This window comes from Anthonomus grandis, chromosome 3, assembly GCF_022605725.1.
Source record: "Anthonomus grandis grandis chromosome 3, icAntGran1.3, whole genome shotgun sequence".
NCBI lineage: Eukaryota > Metazoa > Arthropoda > Insecta > Coleoptera > Curculionidae > Anthonomus > Anthonomus grandis.
Window position 1 is genome coordinate 18611251 of NC_065548.1, and position 21311 is coordinate 18632561.

At 28.6% G+C, this 21311-nt stretch overlaps 2 protein-coding genes across 7 annotated transcripts in view; both read right to left on the reverse strand.

Moving 5' to 3' along the window:
• The window catches only part of LOC126734698 (cell adhesion molecule DSCAM-like), a 466019-nt gene that overhangs the window by 71714 nt on the left and 372994 nt on the right, over positions 1-21311 (reverse strand). The gene's annotated exons all lie outside the window — the stretch shown is intronic.
• On the reverse strand, positions 8533-14539 carry LOC126734699 (uncharacterized). Of its 2 annotated transcripts, none has more exons than XM_050438416.1 (6): positions 13509-14539; positions 13082-13159; positions 11051-11606; positions 10637-10973; positions 9268-10571; positions 8533-9211 (listed from the first exon to the last, which is right to left on the reverse strand). In XM_050438416.1, the coding sequence occupies exons 1-6, from the start codon at positions 13601-13603 to the stop codon at positions 9074-9076; spliced, it is 2508 nt and encodes an 835-aa protein (XP_050294373.1). In that variant the 5' UTR covers positions 13604-14539; the 3' UTR covers positions 8533-9073. The 2 variants fall into 2 exon arrangements, with proteins under 2 accessions (XP_050294373.1, XP_050294372.1); XM_050438415.1 differs by having other exon boundaries at positions 10637-10991; positions 13509-14538.

A 21311-nucleotide genomic window follows, 5' to 3' on the forward strand; every position in this document is an offset into this window, starting at 1 on the left:
ATATTGTTAAAAATAATCAACAGTCACGAATAAATTGTTTATTTGGGCAGACGGAAACTTTTGAAGCGATTATTCAATATGTGTGTTATTTTGAGCCGTATTAATTTTCACAAATTTAATATATTGATACTCGCTTGGTTCAAAATTTATTCGGTTTTAAATAACCAAAATTTATTATTGTCGAGTTCTAAGGATAGTTAATTATAAAATGCAAATTTTTAAACAATAACGTTTTTCTATATATGAGTAAATTGTGCGTTGGACAAAGTACATAAAAGATAATTGAAATAATATATTAAACAGTTTTAAAAGGCATTTCATGTATATTTAAAAATTCAATAACGGAAACAAAATACGGTTGTTTAATGTCTTTTAATTTAAGCTACAAAATAAAAAATACTTTAAACGGAAATTTATAATAAATTTAGCATAGAATTGAGGATTATATAGGCTCCTTTAATGGCTAGACTAGAAGGCATTTTACGCTCTCTTCAAGCGCTTTATGATGTTTCATAAAATCTAATACGATCTAAAATCTGCAAGTAAAATTTTCGAGAGTAAAACTCTAAACCCACCCTTACTCAAAATAGTATTCCTGTTTTAAACTATGTTTATTGCTTTCCGAGTATATATGACATTTTTTTTATGACGGCTCACGTTACTTGCAACATTACCTCTGTTTATTGGCAGATGAACTACTAACATCAGATTGCTTTTAAGCTATCTATCACATAGGTTTCCTCGTATATGTGTAATGTGTAAAAGTTAATTGCGAAATAAAATAAATAAATTGGTAACAATAATATATGCAAAAATACAGTAATTAGATTTTTACTACTAATTATAATACCGCTATAATAACGTACATGGGAACTGAGTTTCTCAATAAAGTCAAAATTTCGACTTAATTTCGTCATTAATTCGAAGACGGGCTTTTACTTTGAAAAACAGTAAATCGAGGCTCAATGAAAGCTATAAAAATATGTATGTACAAATATATATATAAATCACAAGCTATGCATAATAAATGTAAATAGAAACTTGGTTACACTTGCTGCTTCTACTACAAAGAAAATTATCATTTTCTAATGCTGCCCTTAAGTTATATAACTTTCTACTACACATCTACATACGACAAGTAAATAAATTACATAAATTTAGTATTAAACGTGGAATAATATATATTATGAGAATTCATGAAAGTCGATGTAAAAATATTTTTTCTGGATAAATTTTCCTTCAATTGTCTATTTTCATTTAGTATTAATCAATGAAATTTTTCCTTTTTTGTAATTATTTGAAGTAATATATCTTTAATACTTCTTTGCAGAATTAAAATTGCCAGGGCTTTGCACATACAGGTATTTCGTTGCCTAGTTTCTATATTTGTTACGAAGAGATCATGTCATAATTCTTGTGGGTCATAATTAAATTTGTTATACTTGCGTGAAAATGTATTATTTATTATTGTCCATGGTCTATGAAAAATTATTTTAGTATTAAAATCAATATCAATATAATACCTCATATAGTTAAAATTAAAATTTTAGGCCAAATATTTGATTCTCAACCTCTATTTGGATGGAAATCATATAGTAAATAAAATACCAGAAGCACATATAAGACTAACAGATTTATTTAAATTAATACCTAATAAGCACTTGTTATGTAGCCATCCTATTCTTTCTCTAGTTGATTACGGCGATATAGTTCTGACAGTATCATATTTGATATTTCTAACAAAAAACTACAAAATAGTTACATGCATCGATCTTTCTCTGCCGTAGGTGTACAAATGTGGAATTACCTTTATAAAAATCTTAAACTATCATAAATTCAAAAATTATGAATTAGTGATCTGTTCACTAATTCGGATTTCTCATAGCATTGCATAGCAGCCCTACCCTTAATTTAAATTTTAAATGAAATTACTAATAATTTAGTAGTATTTCGCGCTATCCGTTTTGTATAATTGTAGGGTAACACCTTTTGCTATAAAAAAAATATTTATATATATATACATTGTTTTATATATATATATATATATATATATATATATATATATATATATAATGCTCACTAAACTTGAACGCTTTATGTATTTGTACTAATTTATAATTAATAAATTACCTTAACTTGTTTAAAGGATCTTTGAATTTTCTATAACTTGCTGAGCTAGACTTTTACATGATTTAGAACTACATAGATGAAATTTTGAGCTAAGGAAAGCTATTCAAGTAAATAAAAATGAATATATTAGAAAAGAAAATAGTGTTTTTGGGGGAAAAAATCAAAAATTCCATTAACATTTTCAATCCTAATTAGATAGGATTATAAAAAAGAATGATTGGTATTTGGAGAACTGGTATTGAAAGAAAAAACTATTTTTTTGATTTTATGTTGCTTTAACCACATTTATTCAAAAAATTTCAATAGGTTTATGAAAACGAATAAAAATTGTAGGCTGCACTGCGAGTTCCATTCTAACTAAAACTACTCTATAAATATATAATATGCTCACAAGTATAAAATATTAAAACTCATATTTCATATAAGCACATAGCTAAAAACCTCATTTACTCTCAAAATATTATAAAACCTGAAATTTTTAATTACTGGACAAAATATATGCCTTGTATGTTTATCGTGCTAAAATAAATATATCCCTCAAAAAAATATATTCCCGTTCACGTAAAATAAAACTCGCAGTTTTAAAAATGTTTGTTCGGGTCTGTTTGTTTTTATAACCCCTAAAATTTTTAATATTATATTAAAAGTCTGCAGTAAATTTAAACGCATTGTTAAAAATTTTATAATTAAATTAAATACTCACTACATGTTAGAACTAATAAAAAATATTACTAATATGTTTCTAGAAGCCTTAATACATTCTAATTAAAGTTCTTTCTAAATGTGTTCAGTTGCGTATTGTTTAAAAGTTATGGTGAATGACGTAATTGGTTCACCTTCAAAAGTCTGTATTTCTTGTAATTTAAAATAAGTTGGATCCATTGTTGGTTTTTTCTGATCTGTACCAATAAAAATAAAAAGAAAGCTGGATTTATTAGTAAACATTAGGCTATTTCATTGTTCTCTGATCTAACAACTGTATCAATTAATATTTGGAAGGTCGATTACATAGTTTAAGCACTTGGTACTCTATTTGCATGTTCTACTAACTGATTTTTTTAATATTTGAACATAACTGAGGTTCTCTTATGACCCAAAGATGTGGAAATACAAACATATTTCCATTTTTTTGTTATAAGTGTCCTTCTTAATTTATATTAACTCTATTAGTGCTTATCATTTGTACCTTTGTAAAGTTAATTATATGTCTTCAGAGTTACATCAGATTTCATAAATACCACTAATTTTTTATGAGGATCAAAAGGAATTCAAGGGACGAGGAGAAGGAAATAAACAAATATAATAATGTATGTCACTGATAATACGTTACCAAATTACTTAGTTGTAGATGCTACGGTGTGTACATACCTGAAACAAAAATAAATATAATAATTTTTTTCTGTACAAAATGTTTACTTTACTATAATACTAGTAAGATATTTCGGACGTGATCAATTTTAATATAAAAATGGACAGGCCTAACAGTTATAACAAATTATAGAATCAACAAAATGTTAAATCTAATTAAATTAAACCAACTGCTAAAACAAGTTACCAACAGTTTAAATCCTAAGCTTTAGCTTCTAAATTAAAAGCAAAAATTAGTCGCCAACAAAATGTTCGCGCCATGATTTTGCCTAAAGTTTAAGGAATCAAATGCTTACTCAGACAAATCCCTTTATAGCGCTGGAAGATTAGCGATCCATTATAAACCAAGAAACTTTCCGGAAACGAATTTTCTGCGTTCGCCTTAATTTATAAAATAACTTCGAAAATATATTAGAGTCTTTGCTTTAATTTTGCTTTTTAATTCCGGTCATAACACTCCTCGCTTCACTTAGGCTAGATTAGTCCCTTTGATTCCTTGTCAATTTAAGTTATCTTTTAAAGTATACCAGAAAGTTTTAATGTCGTTATCAAGCCGCCTAAGATTCTTAAGACCTAAACCCTCAAGTGAAATTTCTCCGGTCGACCGTGGCCTTAATACGGGTAATGGGGTAATTGGATGTTGTACTGGAAGCCGAAACACGAAAAGGGAGTGTGTGGAACTCGCAAAACCTGGATATTTTGGCGCTATTTTGTAATTTGCATTTGGAATGTTACTTAAGGTTTTTGCTGTCAAGATTTTAAGAATCAGATTATTTGTCGTTTATATTTTTATTAAGGCAACTTAAAGGTCTTATATATTTATAAACATTTTAAAAAGAAATATTATCTCTTTGCATATATTTATAAAAGGCAATTAAATTTAAACGCATCTCGAAAGGCAGCTATTATAATTTCAAAGTTTATCAATTTGCCAACCAGAGATCAAAATTAATCATATAAAATTTTTCCATTTCCTTTGTAAACTCAATAACATGGAAATCACACTGCCCGGCCGCAAACTCCTGAACAAAGTCGGAAACAATAACCATAACTCAAACAACGGTGCAGCAGTTTTGATCGTATTTTGCATATAATTAGATTGGGAAACTTTCGGTCAAATCCGGTATAGTAACCGTATTGGCAGCAATATAATAACGAAACTTTGTGGATGGTATAAAGGCCTGGTCCTGTCCAACTGTATACAGGTAAAGCAACACGAAATTTACCAAGTTAAAACCGCACTCTCTGCTATTAATATTAATGTCGATAGTTCACTATAAATAATATTATGGACACTGTTTCAACTAGACTTTGAAGTTTATTATTTTAATTCAGGTTCCATATTAAAATTATTAACTATTATGAGTATCATAAAATACTTTTTTTAATATTTATACTACTTGTAACGTCATTTAAACACTCGCGCGATACAAAACGGCCTTGTTTAAACGGTCATTTATAATTTGTCTATAACGATATAAAAATTTATAACTTTATTCCTGTAAAATTCTGATCTCTTAGTGCAACCCAATTTAAAAGATTATATAAGTCTGCCCTTGTAACATTAATACCATTAATTTTTAGCTTAAGTGTATGCTTAAAAGCCCAATAGAAACAAGTTGTCAATCAATAGTTGTTTTATAGTTGATTTCAATTGTGATCTTCAAGCTTGTACTTGGTTACTTATTTATTAACTGTGTGCTTTTTTGCTTATGATTTTTAGATTTGTTTGTGTTTAAGTAGAGTAGTCTATGACTAGATTTCACCATAAAATATTCCCTGCTTAATTTTTTTTGTTAAAGTATGTATATTGAACATTTAATAAAGGCTCTATTTATTTATTTATTTATTTATTAAATAGATGTAAAGTCAAAGCAAAATCAACAACAAAACTCCATGAGACCAGATTTTGGCTTTGGAAAGATGACCTGGACTAAAACCACATTGATACCTTTTGTGTACACGTTAACCAGTGAAAGGTACATCAGTTTGATTTAGAAGTTAGCAAGGACATATCAGCATAGTGACTCGAAAATGTTTTGAAATAAAAAGAATTGGCATTTTAAATTGGCCTGCACGCTCACCCAATTTGAATTTCATTAAAAACTTATGAAAATAGGTTTAAAGCAAGGAAAGGGCTAAGTCAGCATATTCCAGGAAATATTTTATAAGTTAGAGCCACCACTGTCTGCTGCTATACGAATATCGATAGTTTAAAATAAATAATATGTTTAATATTGAATTCCATTTAAATAGTAGCAGTAGTCTTTTTGGATTTCAATTATGTTACTTCAATTTAGGTTGCCTATTGAAGCCTATCTATATAAGATAAGCTGCTATTTTAATTTAAAATAAGAATTAAGCTGTGGCTGTTTCAAAATCAATAAACGAAATTCAGATATATAAAATTAAATATTTCACAACTGTCCAGCATACAACTTATAAAATATTATTATTCACCAAGGATATATACACTCATTGCATAACTTATCAATACTTTATTCTTAACTAGATTCTTTTGAGTATTTACCTTTCAAGTTTTTTTTTATCCCGTGAGTAATTAAAGCATATTTTTAAATTATCTGTTCTTGCTAAATCACTTCCCTTTTCGATAAGTACCCTATTTGATTGAGTACACTTTTCCAAATTCTTAATTCCAGAAATGAATCTTAGCCAATCAGGTAATATCAGCTTAGTTACCCTTATTCTTATTATCCTCTACTTCTCTGTATGCCAAAGCTACTTACTGCTGGGGTATGTACATACCTACTGCAGTTTGACAGCAGCCATAACCTAAATAATCTTCTTTGTGCGTTAGTATAAACATGAGTACTAATAAATAGATGAAATAATTTACATAGGATGTCAAATCTCTTTAAAAAGTTAAACTTTTTCTGCTCCAGTAACGTGAAAACTATTAACTTAAAATAAAACATTAAATAGTTCATGGCATCACTAAAGCACTTTAAAACTCAAGATTTGGTTTTGCAATAATTCTAAAAATAATTGAATACATACAAAGATACATGTATTCAACTTTAAAAAAAAAAACCAAGAAAAAGTATTCATGAAAAAATCGTTAATAAAGTTAACATTAGTTGAGCCTAACCCATAAAACATAAATAAAAAACCGTTTATGCTACCCCATATTGCGTTACTTTAAAAATGTATGAAAAGAGTTTAAAATAATAAACTGAAACTAACCTTGGCCTCGTAGACTCGTAGATTTTTAAAAGGGTTTATTAAGAGTCTGGAAATTGATATTTATAATTCAACATCATTTCCTAGCAACACATAAAAATCTTATTTTACTACCATGTTTAACTGTAATGATATTCGCAATATGCACATATTTTCTAGTAATAACTTTTTGACTGTGTAGTAAAACTATGTGCATATTAAAATATCTCTAAACTAAGTGATAAAAATATTAGATATGTAATAATGAAATATAAAAAATTATATATATCTAGCTGAATAATAAATGAGTTTAGATTTACTGTTATTACTTAGTCTAATTATATAGCTTATTATTATTAACTTCCAAGGTTTCCCAGAAAATTAAAAATTTTATCAAAAAAAATTTAGAAAGATAACGCACGTAAAGAAGTACTTAAAAACATTTTTTTTTTACTTTTTGGGGTAATTACAATTCAACAAAACTTTTACTTAGTACTGAACTATTTACCAAAATAGGAAATTTTATTTTACTACACAAAAGATAAATAAAAACCATAAAACTATTTTGGGGAGTTTTAATCTGAGTTATTAACCTAGTTTACCAAGAAAAAAAAGCCATTCAAGTTAGTTACAGAACTTTTTAATAAATAATAGAAACGTATAATCCATTTTTCTCTAAGAGACCAAACAAAAACAAAACAAAGGTAAGAACACACAGTCACGGTCTCATCAAAATCATATAATTTTTTCAAAGCTTTGAAAAAAAAATTATATGGATTTGATGAGACCGTGACATTGTGTTCTTACCTTTGTTTTGTTTTTAATAAATTATAAGAGTAAAATATATAAATATTACAGTGTATCTTTGGTTTATGAAATTAAGACAAGCATGACAATTTAATAGGTTAACAAAGTTAGGTATGATTAAAAAAAAATAAGCTGATACTGAAGCATAACATACCAAGCATTTACTTCTTTGTGTCTAGAATGGCGTTGAACTTTGATGAAACCTTTGATTCATTAATAATGATGTATCCAATATTTGCCTATTTTTTCCTTTGAAAAGAAATAAACCTATCCAATTTCTTAGCTACGAAAATTGCACCCAACAAATAGCTCTTTTCTTATAATAATACTTTGCGCACTGTAATACACTTTTTACCCACTCTTGTTTGAGAAAAAATATATCGCAAAGTTGATACTACATACATTTTTTTTTACTAGATTTAATGCCAAATAAATTATTTACTCATTGTTCATTTTTGGATAAGAACCAAATCCCAAAGTAGTCCCATGTAAAATTTTTGCAAATTTTTTTATTTTACAATTATAATGCTCTGGAACATCCATTTTGCCAATATATGTTTCTTTTACTATAACAATGCTCCATTATATTATGTATTTAGAATTCACAACTTTAAATACCACAGTTAAAACCACACATCTTATGCCACTAAATCTCGGCAGATTTAGTGTCCTTAGTCAAAAAACTCAACATTGTTTCAAAAAAAGTCATTTAGTAAGGCCTTTTCATAGTCATCATAGTTCATACAAGGAATTTTATTTCTGGACATGAGGTCTTCTTTAATATTTTTTTTAATTAAAATTGCAAAAAACTAAAAGGTACTTATAAGACATAACTAACTGGTATTTATGTGCTGTTTATGTGTTTGCTATCAACATGGGTATGCATTTAAATTTAATCTTCTATGAAATATATAACCCGTTAGTAAAATTAAATCGCCTTGTATGAAAATAATAAAATATCAAACTAGTGTTATATATTACGACTTAAAATAACTAGGCGCGCTTGATATAAGGTCAACGTATACTCGTGAAGAGCATCCATCAGCACGTGACCAACTCGGATTTCAAAATATAGGCGATTTTTTGGCTCACCCAACATATGGCAACACTCAGCGGAAGGATGAAGGGAAGGGGTCATTTCAAAGCGGCGACCAAACCGATAGGTTCTCGCGTGTCATATAAATCTGGTGAGGATGGCATAGCATGGCGCGGGGAATTATGAAACTTGAATAATGAGACATTACGATTGTCGATTATTGGCAAAATTTTTCTTTGAAATGGGGTGCTCGATCCTATTTCATATAATTTTTTTTTGCTACAATTATTATTAAACTTTTTGCGAGACTTTTTGTTAATGATGTACGGGGGAGTTTTTAAGAGGCATTTTTAAAAAAATATACATTTTTTATACAAAATCTATGTATAATTGTTTTTTTTTAAACATTTTTTTTGAACTGTTATACATTTTACCCTAATCTTATTGAAAAAACAATTATATACATACTTATATTTTAAATTTTATTTTAAAAAGTACAGTTTTATATTTGCAAAAATCTATTAATATACCTATTTTAAAATTAAAATGTTGTTATTTTCTCGATGGATTTCTTATTTCCAGTCCTCTACTATATCGCGGGTCGATAATTTCCGGTAATAAACAATTGTAATAGAAACTTTTTAATTTTCCTATCATTTTGTCATTCCAGAATGAGTCCTGCCGCCAAATCTGAAATAATAAATTCGTTATACCAAATATCTTACTACTTAAAACAAAAAGCTTACCTGTTCTACCAGCATCCCCATAGGTGTCCATAAAATAAAATAACAAAAATCTCTTTTTGTGATATGAAGCTGGCCTTGGATTTGATAAAAATAATCATGGTTCTGTTTTAAATGCATCTGTCCATTTTCATCAAGGGTGGCAAACTTGATTATTTTTTTATTGATAGCTTCTGTAGGGCTGATTGCTGAAGCTGTTGATGGGCACTTTACTTCTACTAATCCTCTTGAGCCAACTAGCCCATCAGGGCTAGCAGCCAAAGCACAACATTCGGAATCAATAAAAAGACCACACATTTCAACTTTTAAATTGTAGGTTTCCTCAAATTGTTGAATAGCAAATGGTTCTTTTTCGGTGCCATACTTAGTGTGTTTATTGCCCCGAAACTTGGAATAAAGAATTGCTTTTACTTTATTTTTGCAATTTGTTTTTTCTAGCATTTTGCAAATATTTCCAAAATTTGATGCTGTAAGCCTTAAACTCCTTTCTTGATACCACTTTGGATTTCCTCCTTGTCCTCTGGTACTAATCTCTAAATCCTTAATCTCATTTTCATTTTTTTCGAGTTCTTCTAAAAATTCCTTTTTTTTTTCTTCAAATAAATTTTCTTCCATGTCTGGCTGTATGCTATTATCTGCCTCCTGATCCCCATAATCTTTATCAGGAAGCGCAATTGATTTATTTCGTTTTTTAAATAGGGTTTTTGGTCTTATTTTAAGAGTATTAATACGTCTTTGTTTAACTCTATTAATAAATTTTTTTGTATGACCAGAAGGACTTTTTTCAGCAATTGATTTAAAAATTTGTCTGTGGTATTCTCCGCTTCCAAGATTATAAGATAGGGCTGCAGCTTCACACCGTATTTGATAAGACCCTCTTTTTGAAAAATTGATGCGCTTTCCGCCAATAAACTTGCATACCACAGAGTTATAATGTTCAGCTACATTATTGTCCATATTTCTTAACAAACTGGAAGCATGCAATATGAGTCTATTTAGACAAACTTCAATGTCTTGCAAAACCCCACATGCCTTCATTTCTTCAATATAATTTTTTTCTCCAAACTTTTTATCACATCTAAAATATCCTATGGCTGTACAGTTTAGATGCTCTCCAAATACGTGGGATGGTATATTTTTTAAATCTTTAGTAAGATTTTCTATTTTAATACTAAAGCTTTTATCTTCTTTATTTCTTTGAGTAACAGCCATTGCAACAGCAGTTCTCATCCTTCGTATATTGTTCAAAATATGTTTGCGCAGGTATGGTGAAACCGGATTATTTGTACTGTTGCTTCTTTTTTTACCTAAAATAAATAAAGAACAATTAATAGCTTTTTCAAAAATTAATGCTAATGATGAATAAACTTACTAGATATTTCACGCAATTTGGAGCAAAAATTTCTTAATAAATGATTCCTGCACTCAATTTTCTCCACATGTAAACTTCCATATGGGCGAGCCTCGATCAGTTTTTTATAGACGCTACTGTCACCATCCCCAACAAGTCTTTTATAAATAATATTATACATGTCAATACTTTTTCGAAATCCTTCCACAATTATGTCGGATTCCATACTTGTGGATGTATTTGACCAGTTCTTATAACATGTATGATCTGGAATGACTTCCATGTTTTTGGCACTGGCGTATGCACAAAAGCTGCAGTATTTATTTCGGATTCCAAGAAATAAAAGTTTTCCGGTCCTCTGTCCAATTATACAAGCCTAAAATACAAAAAAAATCAAACAAAATTAAGTATTTAACTAAATCATAGTAAACTTACAACTCCTGAAGCAGCATCATAATTAACATTATAAGACCTTTTGCTCCAAGCACCATCAGCCACAACAGTGATACAGGGGCGATTATATTGGTCTACTTCTCCTAATTCTTTGGCCAATAAACTCTCTTCTTGTGCGGCTTCCTCCATTGCTTTCCAAGCCGTTTCCCTTATCTTTTCTCCCACAAACTCATGGTGCTGCTGATATGTATTTGGAGACATAAAAGGGACATCCAGTATGGCCATAAATTCTTCCGCGGCAGTAAATCCAATACCCGTTGAAATGGTTGCTAAGGCTGCTGCGGCATTTATGTCCATGGATGTTTCAGACTCATCTTGAGTAAACAGATTGAGGTATTTTTCTAAATTGCACATTTTGCACTTTAGTAAAATTGAACTTTTTAAGCCTTTTCTATTTTCCGTCAAAATGTTCATATCTGCAATTGTGCAATTAAATGGAGGGTGTCTGGATAAATTCTGGATTTCTTTAAAAAGCTTCTGAATATCTACGATTCTCCTTCCTTCTATAACGTAGTCAGTTATGGTATCAGGAGATGTTCTAAAAGTAATATTTTGATATGAAAACTAATAAAAAATAAATAATTAAAAAACTCAACTAATTAAAAAATAATAAAAAAAAATATGGCCAAAATGAAAGTTTAGTTTTTATCACGAGTTTAGGTATTACGCTTTTCATCGAATTTTTTAAAAATAATTTGTTACAAACCATTCCATATTCACTTTTTAAACAAATCATTAGAAAATAAGAAATATGGGCCAATTGGGTACATATTATGTACCGGGTGGGCAAATAAGAATGTTCACCGGCTATATCTCAGGCCCTAATAATCGTATTGCCTTGAAAAAAAAATGTTATAAAAGTGGCCCAAAAAAAAAGCCGGAAATTATTTTGAAGTTCATTGGTCGGCCGCTAGAGGGCGCTACAGCTTCTTTGAATCTTAAAATTGCATTTTTGCCAAAAAAATCTCTAACAACCTACACCTCAAAATATTATATTACTATTCTAGAAGAATTTTCTCACAAAAAAGTTTTTACAAAAATTTCTGTCAAATGTCAAATAAAGTGGTGGGGGGAGTTTTTATCTTGAAATATAAAAACAGCTGAAAATCGGCACTGACTGAACCGATTTTTTTTCAACAAATTTTGTTTAAAAGTCCTTTGTTGCTTTATTTTTTCTACCAAAAAAAATTGTCAAATTACTTTCCCTAAAATACGCTAGAGGGCGTTTACTTGTGATTTACCCTTTCTGATGGATTATTTAAAGAAAGTCAAATACAACTATATATATTTTCTTACGTCATTTAAAGCAGGGAACAAAGCCTTACTAGCCGGTGAAAACCGCATTACGATATCACGTCTGGTTATACCGGAAGTAGATGTCAACTTTCTTATTTTAAATTACACACCCTATATATTATTTGATTTTTAGATTTTACATAAAATTCCAAGAAATTTGAAGTATCATCTGTATACTGAAGTATTCCTGCTAAAAATTAAAAAATCATAAATTTTAGTGAAATCATTAGGGAATATTATTTATATGCTGGGTAGCAATTTATCGAAATCCGGTATTTTGTGTTTTTGGTTTAAGTATGTACCTAATATAAGTAATAACATATCAAGTTTTGAAAAACTTATTATAAAAATATATAAGTGCTTTTTCATTACGTATAATATTTTAGTAAAACCCTACGACTATCTTCAAAAAAGCATTGCATGAAATTTGAATTTATACATTATATTATTTTATAGCATTATATGTTGGTTTAGGAATTTAATGTATTAATACTTTTAATATAGGTAACTTAATAAAATTAATTAAAAGCATCAACTAAAATCAGTTTTAGTTGACGTACTATTAAACCTCAAACGCTATCAAAAAATGCATTTTTCATTTGGCTCACTCTGTATGAAATAAAAAGCGCCAAAAACACGTTAAAAAATAAAATAGATATTATGTTTGAATTTTCCAGTTACGATGCATAAAATAATAGATAATTATAAAGCACTAACCTTTGTCTTTCAACTTCTATTTCCTCTTCAGATGTGTTATGAATTGGCATACTTTCAGTAGCAGAAGTACGGAAAGTACTAAAATAAATGACAAAAAATTAGTATGTTTTTGCAATGGCCAAATCTAAAATATAGATTTGGATAGAGATTAATACAATAATACAAAAAAAAATTAAATTAAAAAAAATGTTAAATGTATGTACAGATTTTAAGACATTTGATAATTTTTAAAAATAGTAAGATTTTATCTTTGAAAAGAACCTATTTTTAAAATCTTATTTCCAGTAAGATGCTAATACATTATATTTTTATGTTTACAATGAGACAAAATAATAAAATAATTTTTGGAAATATTTATCTACTGTTTATCTAATTGTTTTTAATAAATCTACTTGATGAAAAAAAAATTGTTAAAATCCATACTTACTTTTTGGTATTAGTTAGATAATAACTCTTTTTGTGTTTCCTTGATTTCCGGCGCGAATAGTAAACCTTGGATTTACCGTCTTTACGTTTTCCCATTTTTTCAAAAAATAACTGCTCTTGCACAATAAAAACAAAAACACTATAACAGTAAAGTTCACAGTTTTCACAAAAATAGCACACGACAGACTTCCATATACATGCAACGGCACATCACAAACTAAAAAGTGTTAGGGTACGTAAAAAGTTACAGTTATTCAGGTACCCAGTCTAAAATTTTCGTTTTTCTCATTATTCTACCTGTGTATAATATAACATTATTGTTTAACAATGGGGTAAGGCGGCACCGAGGCGACGCGATGGCGCGGCGACAGTCGCTTGCAGACAGACTTAAAAATTCAAACAAAAAAAAACAAAATTTACTAAATATCCTACTAATCTAACCTAAGTACCTAATATTATTAATTGTTATTAGTTGCCTACTAATAACAATTATTAATAATATTGCAGCGTACGGCAAATTTATAAACACATCAACGCTACATCACAAACCAAAAAGGATTGTGGGCAAAAGTTCGAAAAATAACTAAAATCAGGTAGTCCAAACTTTTCGTATTTGTTAATATTCAACCTACATAATTTATTACATTACTATATATTAATATTTTTTAACATTGGGGTGACACGGGAACGACGCTCGCCAGTAGATCTTGGATCGATAAAGCATAAAGCAATGCTGCCAAGTATGCCGAGACGTAGTAAATATTCTAAAATTTGATGAAAATTGCCATATTTTGCTATTACACGTTTGCTAGGTTTATTATTAAAAATTTCATAAAATGTTATTAGGGTTAATTTCTTAAAAACGCATTTACTAGAGGCGAACTTATTTATTTTTTTATATTTTTTTTTTATTAAAAAGAAAAATATCAATATTTAAAAAAAAATAATAAACAAATAACTTCGCTTCTTCTGCTAAATATTTAAAAAATACTAGTGAAGATCTCATTAAAATATCTTTTAAAGCAAAAGAGTTATCCATGTAATAGAAATTAGGGGGTGATGAACGCTCTGAAGTCATAAACCGCGGGAATGGTCTTTCCTATATGGCAAAAATAGTAAACTGGTTTGAATATGAACTCGTTTCTGATGGTAATATAATATAACATTTCTACTAACTGGCGGTTTTATAGTTTCTGGGAAGTATAAAGGTTCAGGACTAAAACATTTCTCTATGAAGCAAAAATAAATGACTTGCGTAAAGCCTCGTTTTAATAAATTTGTTTTTGTCAAACAAAAGCGAAAAAACTAATCTGGTATTTAGGAAAATAAATTATTTATTTACTCACCATCTTGTACCAGATAGGCGCCGTATATTCCAGCCGTCCGAAACTGGAGTAAAAATGGCCGGCATTTTTCTCCGAGGTCAGTTAATAAAGAGAAAATGAGCGTACTCCGTCTTGCTCTCCCGAGGTGGAAGATGACGGCAAAATTAGTGAAATGGCCCGAAACGGGTCCCACGGATTTAATTGCGAGTTTTCTCTAATTGAGCGTAAATGCGATGAAATTAAAAGAAGACGGCTCTATCTAAAAAAAGATTTGTTTTTTTTTTTGATTCGTTAGAGTAATAGTATTTATCTTGTACAGGTTTTATAAATTAAGCTTAATTAATTTTTTTATGGGGCTGTCAAGTAACTATCTATATGAATATCCTTAAGAATATCCTATTAAACAAAATAATTTCCGAACAAATAGTAGCTTAAAGTTCCGACATAAAGTTAAAAACTGTTTTGAAATATTCCTACCTTATAAACTTCGCCATAAAATGAAAAAAAGCTTTCTCAGTATAAAACTAAATTTCTTTTTAAAAGGCTAACAAGGATGAGACGGTCACAAACTTTCCGTAGCCACAAACTTTCTATTCCATCTTCTTTAAAGGTATAAGGTAAGGTAAGTAAATCGAATATATATAAAGCCATATATTTTATTTCTAAGCGATAAGATATTTTTTTGCAGAAAACCTATATATTACAAACAAAATTAATTTACTACAATAATAAGTAAAAGTTCTAATATAATAAAGAATTTTTAAAGAGATTAGAGACATTTTTTAATAAGAAAGATACAGATTCAAAAACATTTAAACTAAATTGTAAGAAAATTTGCCGAACAAATATTCAATCTGAACACCAGAGATTCCAAATTGCCTTAAACATTTTAAATAAGTGTTAAGTTGCACAAAAGTTATTTTAATTTTGTCACTAGATATTGAGTTAAATAACTGTAATTATATAAAAAAATTATATTCATTAATTTTTAAGTATCTTGGCCTAAAAATAATTCAAAATTATCGACACAATAATATAATTTGTCATAACCTAAGTAATAAAAAAGATAAACAAAACAATATCTAGTTTCAATAAATATTACTTCAAAATTAGTAGTATTAGTCTGTTTTTCATTTTCGAAATCGTTTCCATTTAAGTTATGCATTTACTGGACGAAGTATTCATATACATAAACCTAAAATACTGACGCAATATATAATCTTATTCCACAGAAAGTTGTAGAAATTATAAAAAGCTTATAAATAATACGGTTATAAAATAATTTATGCTTAAGGCCAAAGCTAATTTTATGTTTAGAGCCCTAAGCAACCTGTATTAAAAACGTACGATTGGCTATGCATAGACCCATAAATTACCCTTCGTTTAAACCGTAGAATGTATAATTAAGTGCATTAAAAGTCCCTTTAAACTCTTTATAAACAACGGCAACAAACAATCAAGAAAGAAGCACAAGACCGAAGAACCGGAGACGAGGCGACCCACCAACCGGTTTCAGGACCGATGTTGCCGGATTTCTTCGGGTCAAACTATCGAGCCGCACCTGCTCTATATCAGGTTATGAAAACAGAAAAAAAATCTTATCTGAGAAATACTTTTAAATAAACAAAATCAATAATTTGTACAACCTTAGGTTAAACAGGTGTATAATATTCAAAAAGCTTTATTATATTAAAGTTTAAATTGTTTTATTTAAACCCTTATAGAATAATTTCGATAAAGGCTAATACAAAGTTTTTTTCTTACTTATTTCATAATTAATACTAAACATAAATTTTCTGAAACAACTAACTTTGTTTTAATGCAAATTCTATTTTAATGTTCTCACCCTGGCCTAAATACGTGTCTGTCTCATATGTTATCTATCTTTTCCTCGGAGGTAAACCGGTGCTTCCAAACAGCAAGATCTGTGGAATCCCTAGAAAGCAGGCCATAATCTCACCGAAATTTCAGGGAATTGCCGGCAAACCGTACGGAATCCCGCATTTGCCTGGAAGTTTAACCGGAACAGGAGACAACCGTTCTACCAGAGCTGCATTTATAGTAACATGAGATGTGACATATTCCTGTTAAACAATTTCTGGATTGTCCAAGGTTAAGAAGCTCAGAATGCCGGGTTTTACGTCTCCCTCACTCATATTCTATGTTGAGGTTTATGAAAGGCTTTGCCAGCGGCACCTTTGATGAGAAAAAAAACCGCTAAATGTATGTATTATTGAGGAAAGAAACTACTTAAATTTTCACCGAAATGCGTAGAAATTTAGTTCTACATTTTAGCTATTTCTGGCTTTAATGATGCATGTATTTTCATACGGGCACATCACAATACTACTAAACAATAGAGACAGCATTGACTTGTTCGTTATCGAAATCTGTTCGAAAGAGGAATAATTCGATTAACTCCAGATTAATCCCAATTTAATAATCACCAGAGCTAAATTTTAATTAAACCCATTTGTGTATTTACCAGTAGATAATTGACTTGCCATGTTCATGAACTACGAGATAAAGCTTTTAAAATCAAATATGATTATTGCCAAGCCGATTCTATTTAAAAAAGCAGAGAATGACATTAATGCACTTCTAATGTTTTGATCATTTCCGATTTAAAACTAGACTAATAAAAATTTGATACCTTTTTTACTTAATTTATTCATTTATAATCTAAGTGTGTTTTTTATAGATGGTGGCTTAGAGATAAATCAGCTATTAAATATTTAATAAAGTTTCTTAATTTAGCTACAAATTTAATTCTCTAATAAAGACGTTTTACAAGCTGATTTAACTTTTCCAAGTTATTTTAAGCTGAAAGCCAATACACTAAACCATCTTCTTTGTTTACTTCTAGCAGTCAAATTTAATGTACTACGTTCCATTGATGTATCTATTTTTAAAGAGGCGTTTATTTTTTTTCCAAAAATAGCGCCGAACTAAATTATGAATATCTTTTGGAAATTAATACTGGAACACATTAAAACTATTGATACGGAAATCATAACGCTCAAATGAAACATATATTTGTTCTATTAATAGTTGCGGGCTATGTTTCAATATAATGCGAACTTTACGAGTTTCCAATGAAGTTCACGAATTTTGTATAGTGGTTTATTGTATAGGAAATAATGCACTGATCTAATAAATATCTTAAAAGTGTAATCATTTGCAAATGGGTTTAATTGTAGTTTTAAACTATTTCCTATATAAAATTTAATTTAAGCTTGAAAATACATTAATTTAAAAATAGGGTTTTAGTCAATAATTATTAATTAAATTATTTGTTTCTCTATAATGCACTTCACTAGTAATTAAAAAAATTGCCCGAACTAGTATGCTACCACAAGGTTTAGAAAGCATAACTTAAAATATTCATAGTTTTGAAAAGTTTTATTCAGCGTTTTATTCCAAAAATTTCAAAGAATTTTCTTCAAATTTCTTCCAAACATTAAAGAATTTCTGGGAGATAATAAAGCAGATATACCGATATACTGAACTAAAATCTTATATTTAAAAGCTTTATCTTTATTTTGTCACTAAGCCCTTACTTAAATTATTTTATTTAAAGAAGCTAGATATACGTAAATATATTTAACTTATCTATAAAAAGTTGAACAAAATAAAAAAATATTCATTTTCAATAAACATAGCTTTAAGCTTAGTCAGTATATTAATCGAAATAGTGTACATTTAGGTTATGCATATACGTAAGCACCTAATATATGTTTATTTAAGACACGTTGGAATAAAGATAATGGATATACAAAGGGACCATGTGAATCTATTTACAATTCTGAGCAGAGGTAAATCGATTTAGTTAAACGACTGATTAATTCCAAGTATTTAGATGAGATAACAATATTCATCTAAACCAGAAGTCTTACATATTTATACAGACAAGTTTGAATCTTGGCAGCGAAAAAACACTCGTTATAAAATACTGTATTTGCACAGCATTTAAAAATTTCATAGACTCCAAAAGATAAATATTAAAAAATAATTACCTTCTATAAACACCCCATCTCATTTTGTAGATAAATTTAACCGCTTCGCCGTTTGGAAAAATAATGAAACCTTTTTTACTTGGGGAAACAAAGGATGAATAGTATCCTCATCAAACACAAGGTCGCACTAAATAATGAAATAAAAATGGGTTTCTAAATGTTTAAAACACTGCGGCGTTTCTCGTCTCGCAGACCGATAAAAAAGATTTGTTGTTTTGAATATAAAGGGCTGCCCCGTCTAACCCAACCATAAATTTCGCTTTTTATATTAAACAAGTATGTTTTGTTTACTTTAAATTTTAACGAAATCAACCTATAGATACATTGAATTTTCTTAAAAAACTGTCTTTAGTTCAGGTTAATACAGGTCTTCTAGTTATGCAAAATTTACGATAATAATACGATAATAAAAACCAACTTTAAAAAAAAAAGTGCTACACATGAAGTGTATATTTAGTAAGATTTAATAAAAAAAACCCTTTAAGTGCACATATTTTATAAAACAGTCTTTTGGAAATGTTATTTTTCTTCACTAATCTTTTCATTCAGACGCCTGTCTTCTGTTTTCGTTATCCCTTGATCGAGTGCATACACTTGAATTAAATTTCTTATGTCAGAAACTATATAAAAAAGACAATATTGAGATTGACCAAGAACAGAAAAAGTGCAGAAAAGTTAAAATTTTAGAAGTAATAAGAAACCTTTTATAGCTTTGAATACCTGAAAGTAATGACTCAATATTCATTCATAAAAAGAATAATTTTAACATTGGTTGGACAAACATAAAAAGAAACTTAACAATTCGAATTACCCTTGAACATGTTGAATTACAGGCTATATATTATCAAGAAGTGTAACTAAACCATTTGTTTATACTAGAAGAACAATCTACGTGATTAATATTTAATTTTTCTATAATAAACATGTATAATTTTGGTTAATGTTGTTATCCCTTAATACCTACTAAAGCTTTTGTTGACTTGAATAATTTACTGGTATTATTACATAATGAAAGTGCTAGCACACGTTAACTAATTAGATAACAATAAACATATCCATGATGCTGGACTAAATGTTAATTATATAACTTATTGTATTTAAAAATAAATATAATAGTATTTTTAAAAATATTATTTTTAAATTGACAGCTGCTAAAAATCAAAATAAAAAACATTTTAGCATATGGTGTTAAAATTTGTATTTAAACAACTGTTAAATAATGCAACACCTGTTGAGTCCCGATATAAATAATCTGTTTTAAGCTCTCTTTATTCCAATGTAAATATGCTTATTAATACCTTTTATGGTTTAATTACCAGGTAAGGTGAAAGAATAAAATTTAAATGTTTTTAATAGGCCGATTAACCTGCAAGTTATTATTAGTCCAGCGTTAAATCTTTAAAAAAAATATAATATAATACATATTATTACCTGTATTTTTACAGAACCATATATTTTTTTGATTTAGAATATTGACTACCTTAAAGAGCCTATACATTAGGGGCTATGCACGCACCAACGTTTTGCATCTGCAAACATGAAAATATTCTATAAGTGAATATTTAAGCTTTATTAGGCAATGCATGTCAGGACGCAACAGCAAATAAATACCAAGATAGTGGGAAACTTTCATGAGAAGTAGCCTGGGCTACTTATATAAAAGGATGTTTATATAATAAGTCTAAAATGGTTTAAGTCATTCTTTCAAGTATTAGATTCTATAAAGTATATTCTCTGTAACTCTATTAGTTAAAGTAGCTTTTCTTCACCTCATATGCTTTAGATATGAATTTATATGTAATTTAACTTTCTCATCTTTTGCAATATTTACTTTATTAATAATAATATGCATACGGAATGTCTCGTAAGTAAGGTCCGGATTTATTTCGGCAACAATAAATGACAAATTTTTTGTGCTGGCAAAACAGGACAAAATTTGGATTTTAAATATAGCAAAAAAACAAAAATCTTTAACAATGATTTTTTATTTAAAACAAAATACTACTTACATAATAATACTAGACTAATAAATTGTTGGTCAGTAAGGAAGCTTTTGCAACTAAATTAATAAATATTGTGGTCGCAGCATAAAAGTAAAAGAAGTAACGCTGAACTTCACATGATTGTATCGGCGCAACATTAAAGATATATCTTAAGGTTTAATTTTCACGTTTATTTGCGGGCATCTGGTGTAGAGACATAAAACATTTTCTCATTTTTCTGCAATTTTCTTTTCAATTTTTCCAGAAGTAAGATGATTATTTTAAGTTACATTCTCTTTGACTTTGAAAAGAGCAATTAATTACTAGCTGAATTGCTTTTAATTCCTTAATTATTATTGATAGAATGGCAAAACATGCTTTCATATGTATGTTAAAATGTATTGTTGCTAAAAAGTTTTATATGCTGCTTGCAGGTGTTGTGTACAAAAATATGATAGATTTTCAGTACTTTACAATACTT